This window comes from Quercus lobata, chromosome 9 (assembly GCF_001633185.2).
Source record: "Quercus lobata isolate SW786 chromosome 9, ValleyOak3.0 Primary Assembly, whole genome shotgun sequence".
Lineage (NCBI taxonomy): Eukaryota > Viridiplantae > Streptophyta > Magnoliopsida > Fagales > Fagaceae > Quercus > Quercus lobata.
The window spans coordinates 39,530,174-39,538,320 of NC_044912.1; the positions used below are offsets into that span (position 1 = coordinate 39,530,174).

Here is an 8,147-nt window from a genome sequence, read left to right on the forward strand (position 1 = left end):
ATCTTTTAATGCTCGCATATGAATTGTAAGAGCAATTCATATGCTCAGAGGGCTGAATGTTGATGCCCATTTTTAACAAAGGGGCCTAATGGCAGAAGAAGTCCAACAATATGAAAAAGATGGGGGGAGAAAATAGTAAAGTAAAAACCAGTAAGCCAGAATGGCAGGAATAATGGTCAACAAGCCCACAAAAATAATAAGTGGCTAGAAAGAAGCAAATGGGATGAGGAAGCCCAAATAATGAAGGTAGTAAACCCATGGGAATGGTAAGAGGTGGAAAAGACATAAATGGGCTGAGGAAGCCCAAGAAATGAATTAGTAAATTTGTAGGGTTGGCATAAGCGCCAATAAGCCTGAAAGGTAATAAAAGGTAAGGATGTGGTAATTGGGCCGGGGAAGCCCAAAGGATTTAGCAAAAACCCATGGGAGTGAAAGAGGTAAGGAAGAAGAAAATGGACTGAGGATGCCTAAGGAATGAAATAGGTCGAGGGAAGCCTAAGGGATGGAATGGGCTGGCCTAGCAGGAATGCTAGCTAGTAAAACCCAAAAGAAGAAAGAATGTAAGAAATGGACTGGTAGGAGCTTAGCCTGTAAGCCCAAAGGTAACAAAAAAATAAGTGATATCATAGCAGAAGCAATGCAGTGGCATGGCAGGAGCACTAGCCAGCCCATGGACACAGGACAAAAGGGGACATGAGCCAGGTAGGAGGGAGAGGGCCTACACCTAAACAATGAACAGTGAGGAGATGGAATGCAAAGAATAAAAGCCCAAAGGCCTATGTATCATTCACACCACAAGAGTTAAACAAATACCAAAACGTGTAGTAGAATCAGACAAACACGGAGGCAATGAAAAATGCGTGAAGGCCAAAAAAGTAATGGATTCAGAAGGAAGTAGAGCATGCACACAGGGCTCAAGCACCACCTACTTGTACCCAACCAATACAAGGGAGGTGGGCCACGGGTCAGAGGTATGAGAAGGTGTGGTTTAGCGGTGGGGAGAAGGGGGGAGCCTATTTTGGGGTTCCCGCTCAAACTTTTTTGGGGAGAAATGTCTTGCTGGTATGACATCTCACCCAAAAGAAGTAAACATAAGCTGGAATCACTAGATGCATGTCATATAGGTAGGTAAGGAACAGGTTTAACCCCTTATCTGGATGATAGTATTAAGAGAGGTAAGAGACAAAACAAAAACCATTTTTGTTTGGAAATGAGGCGTGATGCAGCCTACACAGTGTAATAGTAGTGGCTGGGCAGCTGGCAGGCCAGTGGGCAATCTTGGAAGGACTCCCACAATGAGCCAAAAGCGGTTAAGGGGTTAAAATGGTAAATCTTGTCACAACAGACAGTATAAAAGGCTATAGGCGTGAGCAGTGAAGGGGGGAACAACGGCAAACAAAAAAAAAAAGAGATAGAAAGAAAGAAAAGAGAGCAAAGTAAACAAAAAAGTAAACAAAGAAGTAAAAAAAGAAGTAAAAAAAGAAAAGGAAAGATACAAAAATCCCAAAGAAAAGAAGAAACATGAGTGCTAGGAAAAGAGGCATGCGTCAATAGGCTACCCATTTCTCTCCCTATCAATAAACCCACTCTCTGATAAGCTAAGAACTCAAGTTTCAGCCATCTAGGTCCTTTTTTCCAAAGTGTGTAACCTCTACAGCAAGAATTCCCTTTAAGGTTACCCACATTGGAGATTGGCTCCCTTTTTGGGCTTGTGTTCGCTGAACAATTAAGCCAATTCCTTTTTTTTTTATAAATGACTAACTCATTATCCTACCGATAGACTGTTTGCCGTAATCTTGTTATTTGTGATTATATTTCTTTACTCTCCCTTGTCGTGTTATTTATTATTGTTAATTGGTAGAAATGTTTTAGTTATTTTGTTGCATCGTGCTTTCTGCTGTAACATCTGTAATAGTCATTCCTGTCGTGAGCACACGGTACATCTAAGGCTCCTGCCAGGGCATGTCTATGTGGGGATGGCCCAACTTGCGCACAAGCTAGCCTAAGGTGTGTTTTAGTTAAGCCAGTCCCAGCTCTTGTACCTCAGAATCACAGATCGTGGTACAGTAGGAAAAATTCAGCCCAAAACACAAAAAAAAAAAAAAAAAAAAAAAAAGCCCACCACAAGCATCACTTTAAACTCACGCATAGAGTTGATGGTCCTTTTAATATGATTAAATTTATTGTTGAAAATGCATAGAAAGTCGAGCTTTTGGGGGACTATGGTGTTTTGACAACTTTTAAAGTCATGTTCACCTTTTGCCATATTATAAGGAAGAAGGTGAGCAAGACTCGAGGAAGAGTCTTTTCCAACCATTAGGGGATTTTTTAAGGGGCACTGCAGTTTGGAATCCATTATATGCCCTAATAAGGATTGCATGGGTTGAAGGAGAGAATCCTAAATGCATTGGATATTGAATTTTTTATTGTAAGATTGTTGAGTCTCACATCGAGTATTTATTAGGTTTTGGGTTATATAAGCAATTACAATGAGCTAAATGACATACTACTTGACTAAGGGTGTGTTTGTTTGGAGGTGAAACAAGGTGGATGGAAAACTTTGGAAAGAAAATAAGAAGAAAAACTTTTTTGGAGTATATTTGGTTGGGTAGAGAGGAAGAAAAATAAATTATGGGGTCCAGGTGTTTTCTCTCCAAGCCCATCAAAATGTTTTATCTCCAAAATGGAGAGAAAACTGAGTGGGGATAAATTTTTTCTTGATTAACAAAAATGTCCATGTGCACATTCTTCAAGTTGCCTTTATTTATTTATTTTTTCTTCTCCACGTAGTACTGTTGCCCTTTTTTTTGTTTTTGTTTTTGCGTAGTTGCCTCTTCTCTTTTCTTTTTTCTTTTTTCTTTTTTGGACAGTAATGTTGCCTCTCTTTTTTTGTTTTGATTTTCTAGGGTTTTTTTTTTTTTTTTTTTTAACTAGATAATGATTTTTTTTGGGACATGATTTTTTTTTTTTTAATAAATTTGGGTGATTGCTTTTTTTTTGGTTATTTGTCACTTTTTTGTTTTAATTGGGCATCATTCTTTAATAAGGCATACGAGTAAATTTATTCAAACTCACTTTTTCCATCCTTCCATTTTTTCACTCCCAACTAAACAAAAAGGAGAGAAAATAAAATATTTTCTATCCTGTCACTTTTTTATCATTCCACCATTTTCTATCCTCCCACTTTTCCACCCCTCCAACCAAACAGAAAAAATCCTGTTACTTTTTTATCATTCCACCATTTTCTATCCTCGCACTTTTCCACCCCTCCAACCAAACGGACCCTAAACCTTTTGGGTATAGCACAAGCTTATAATTATATATATATATATATATATATATTGTGACATAAATAAAATTATGAATTAAGATCCTTTAGAGTTTTAGGGTAACTCCATTGTAGAGTTCCTAAAACCCTCTTTATTCATTTAAAAATGGTTGGATTAGTTTATGTCACATCATTAATAATTTAAATAGATATAAAAATTTAATAGTTTTATTAAATGTTAATGAAGTTGTAATTCAATCCTTTCATTTCAAAATAAATAGAAAGTATGTTAGGAACTTTATGGTGGAGTTATCTAAGAACTATAAAAGATCTAAATCTTAAACTTTTTTTTTTCCTTTGACATACTGTTACTACAGGTTTGCTTGTAATAGAAGAATTTGTTATTGCCATTGACACCCTAATCTCAGGCGTAACCTCGTCGTGGAGAAATGAATGTTAAGGAAAATGGCCAGTAATTAGAAATATTTTAATGCCATAATTAAATCCAGTTGTATACGTCTGTGACCTCTTTAGAAAAGAATACTTTATCTTTGTGGTAGAGGGTTTTTTAACTGAAAGAGTGGGTATACTTTTAAATTGTTTATATAATTTAATCAACGTGTAGGGACTTCTACAATACTAATCTTGTCCAAGAAGCCTTGACATGCCTACAATTACGTGAACCAGCAAAAGTTGTCAGGACCCTAGCAAAGAATCTTTACATATTTGATAATTTTATACAAACCCCCAGTGTTGTATAAAAAATAAAAATAAAAATAAAACCTAACAACACACTAAGCACAAACCTTCTAATATCCAATCAAACATAAGTTGTCCCTCAAAGCCCAAACATCAAATTAATATACATTACAAATCAATAAATTTGGCATGTGTTTTTTTAATTAATATAAACTATAAAATATATGCGTATATTTCATAGGAAAACCATGCCGTTGTCAATCTCGAATCTCATCTCCTCCAAGTTTGAAGGTGCCCCATTTCCCAAACTCTCTTCTTCCATGTTCATCTCCCATAAGAACCCATAGTCATCATCACCTTTGGAGGTAATTTCATTGTTGTTGTCTGTGCCCTGAGAAAACTGAAGGAGATTTAGCAGGGAGTTACTTTGGTTGTGGTGAGATGGAGTTGAAGCAAACGAGGTCATTTGATTGTACCCACAAGGCATGGTTTGGCTAGTGGGACCACAAGATGTGGTCTCAAACATAAGTTGGTTGCTATCTTCCAAGTTTGCTGCCATACCCTTGCTTTTGTGAAATACTCTACACAAAACCCAGTCTTCCTGTAATCAAAACGCGTAATAATCTCATTAGCAAAATGCATGCACTAAGTAGTATTATCATGACATTATAGATAGGGTAGCATCTAATTTGGATAATGTTTTCTTTTCGTTTATCCCCCATTAAGGTGGAAACGCATGTAACAAAGTCAATAGGCAACTTTCATACACACTTTCCTTACAGTTTCCTGTGAGATATTGGTGCATGAAACACTGAAACTTTTCTATACTTGAAGATTCTCTCTGTCTCACCGTGATAGTGTGTGATTTTGTATGTGTTTGCGTGTGAAATGAAGAAATAATATTGTTCCAAAAGCAGCAAAAAGAGTCATACCTTAGGAGGCATATGTGGGGTCTCCAAGCGAAATTCATGCATGATCCAACCAGTTTTGATGCCATTTGGAGCTCTATTGCGATAGAACACCAAAGTCTTTCTCATCCCTACTATCTCCCTTGACATTGGGTCCAGCACTGTACGGTCCTTCCCTGTGGCTTTCCAGTAACCAGATGTCGTTGCCCTATTGGTCCTGAAGCCTGTGGCATATTTGCGGTCTCTGAAGCTGAAGAAGTACCATTCAGTCGCATTGAGTTTAGCCACCTCTGTAGATTGAAAAAAAAACACAGTTTTTTGAAGTTTAGCAATTATATGAACATTGCTTTCAACAAAGCAGTAGAGTGGGGCACAAGTGTCATAGCCAAGATAGCATAGGATATGATTTGATATCCTACGTTACTGACTTTAATATATATACGTATGTATATAGTGTTGTACAGTATTGGTAGGATAAATGTTACAAATTTTACCATATAATATTCAAAAATTGATGTATCACCCATCAATATAACTATATTATTTAATTAACACAATTTTAGCAAATGAGCAAACAAATTTTTAGCAAAAGCCTATTTCTAATTAAACACACTTTTAATACGTGATGTAATTTATTTTTTAATAATTAGATAATTATAATAGGAGAAGGAAGATTTAAATTCTAAACCCTGATAAATGTCAATTGAGCTACAAAGTTATTGACATACGTGACGGAATTAAAAATAATTGAAAACTGCATATATTGATGATTGCCATGTACCTTAGCTTTGACTCTTTTTTTGGGAATTAGACTTGCATGGAAGATTAAAAGAGATGGCAAGTCTGTGTCACCTTAATGAGTTATGTCCAAGGAAGCTAAAGGTGTGGTGTCAAATTTAAGGAAGAACGATTTGAGGACCACTAGGGTTTAGAAGAAAATCATTATGAGTAAATAACTAAATACATGAATCTTCATGTTCAATTTTTCATTTGCTTGGACGTAGTGCTGAAGTGATGCGTGAAAGTCATGGAAAGTTGCTTTCTGCTTAGTCTCTTAGATAATCATCACGGTTGAAAGTTTTGGCTGGCGACCATGCATTGACACGTTGCTCTTTAAGAAGATATGGAGGAAGCTTATGAAGTAAGTTGTTGTGTTGTAAATAAAAAAGCTCATCTACGCAATTCAATTTATAAAAAATTCCAGCTAAATAGGGAATATTTATGTCCCACAAAAAGTTTTCACTGTATTAGATTACTGATCCCTTCAACCCTACCATATTGTAAATCAATTAAGGATTATAAACACTAAAAATAATAGGAAAACAAACACAAATTTGAGCAATTAGATGCTCAATCATTTACCCTTCTACTGTAGCCACCTAATAATTTACTCTGAGACAAGGCAAATATATAATTTCTGGTGTACTTGATGATATGGTATATCTGGACCATCCATGAACCTGGTCCTATATGCATGTGCGTGGTCTTTGCACATGACTAACCTCCATATATATCACAACCCATATGGCAAATTAGCTTAGCTTGGTAGCCAACCAGCTAGCCGATTTGCATGAATACAGCAAAGAGAGAAAGAGTGAAAGCTCTGGCACCTACGTATGCATGCCATATATCTTAAATTCCTTCAAAGGAAATTTATTTATATCAGGTCAAAATAATTAATGTACGTAGAAGCAAAAAAACTATTCTTCGAATCTGTTTAATGGCCGCTAAACATTTTATATAGAGTGTATAGTACTGCTGTGTTCAGAAAGCCAATAATGGTTTTCCATTAGATATCATTGGTGACTGAAATATCATCATGAATCGATCGCTGCTAAAAGGAAATCTAAACAAAAGCAAAAGTAAAAGTAAAAAAGAAAAGATTATCTTTGAAAGGTCAGTTGCTTCCTTTTTTCTTCGACAAAGGTCAGTTGCTTCCTTGAAGTAATGTTTAAGGCAGGTTGGATTTGAAATAACCATTTTAAAAATGTTTTCTAGTTATTAACAAACCTCCAAGCCTCCAACAGTAGAGCCTGAGAGTTTGCTTGTCAGTTCTTTCTTACAATTATGATAATAAACTAATTAAAATATGCATACATACAAACAATATATATATATATATATTAACACTAATACCACTTAAAGAATTTAGCTATATCAGACAAAGGATTGAATAAACTATGCATAAAATTGGAGTTCTCTCTCTCTCTAAAGGAAAACATGTTTGTCCGCTCGCTCTACCCCAAGCTAGCTACCATTCCAAACATGCTGGTCTGCCTCGTACAGAAAATAATTTTGTGTTATCTTTATGTCCTGCCCCATAGTAAAAGCATGCCAACAAAAGAAGACAAATCAAGGTGCTCAAACTTTATCTGTCACATTAATTATTGTTACATCGGTTATAAAAAGTAAAAGAAAAGAAAAAGGAAAAAAATGAGAACTTGCTCTAAATTCTGATGAAATATAACAATGAGAAACAAAGATTTTAAGAAACAAAAAACAAAGGTTTTGTAAGCATATATGGGATGTGAGTCAGAATAACTTACCAGGAAGCTGCCATGGCTCACAAGTATGCAAGTCAATTTCCATCAAAGTACCCTTCAAAACTTCCTCATTTGTGATCTTTTTGTAGAGATAATGGCAGACCAACTCCTCATCACTAGGATAAAATCTAAACCCAGGAGGCAGTGTGGCTCCAATGTCTCTCAAACCCATGTTGATTATTTTAAGGAAGGATAAGATTTGGTAGAGCAAAGAAAAATGAAATCTTTATATAGTTTGAATACCAAAGAGAATTTTTTTTTATAGTTGGAGTATATTTGTGGTTGGAGATTGAAGGTGGCTGGCTGGTTGGTTTAAAGAGAAGCTTTGGTTTCTATGTTTGGGTATTTGAAAATATTCTACTATGGGAGAAAGGTTGGTATTATTTATATATGGCTATAGGATGATAAAGTTCCTTTGCCTGGTAGAATTTCTCACAATATTCTGGCAGGCCATGCTTGTTTAACTGGTTAGTTATAGTAGGAAGTTTCAAGAAAAACCAAAGTTACAAGAAATCTTCCTGGAGTAGAACAATTGATGCAGTCATATATGGACAAAAGCCAAATTATTTTATGAGAGAAACCCTCCAAAACATCCCTTTTTTTATTTATCATATTTTCACATATTTATATCGTTTTTGTACAATAATAATCATTCAAAGAAGATTAAGAATCTTTACCGGTAATACAAAAAAAAAAAAAAAAAAAAAAAAAGGGTTAATTTGCGTGGAG

General features: G+C 35.5%; 1 protein-coding gene across 1 annotated transcript; it reads right to left on the reverse strand.

Annotated features, from left to right (window-relative positions):
* Nucleotides 1-3,961: 3,961 nt before the first annotated feature.
* LOC115959371 (NAC domain-containing protein 21/22-like) lies at nt 3,962-7,897 on the reverse strand. The gene is made up of 3 exons (XM_031077732.1): nt 7,422-7,897; nt 4,900-5,165; nt 3,962-4,568 (listed from the first exon to the last, which is right to left on the reverse strand). Exons 1-3 carry the CDS (start codon nt 7,588-7,590, stop codon nt 4,203-4,205), a joined length of 801 nt encoding a protein of 266 aa, XP_030933592.1. The 5' UTR covers nt 7,591-7,897; the 3' UTR covers nt 3,962-4,202.
* Nucleotides 7,898-8,147: the final 250 nt, after the last annotated feature.

Coding starts and splice junctions, on each gene's coding strand:
- LOC115959371 (XM_031077732.1), bottom strand. CDS start 7,590: ATGGGTTTGAGAGACATTGGAGCCACACTGCCTCCTGGGTTTAGATTT. Junction 5,166..7,421: donor TGAGCCATGGCAGCTTCCTG/GTAAGTTATTCT, acceptor TTCAATCTACAG/AGGTGGCTAAACTCAATGCG. Junction 4,569..4,899: donor CCCCACATATGCCTCCTAAG/GTATGACTCTTT, acceptor TTTTGATTACAG/GAAGACTGGGTTTTGTGTAG.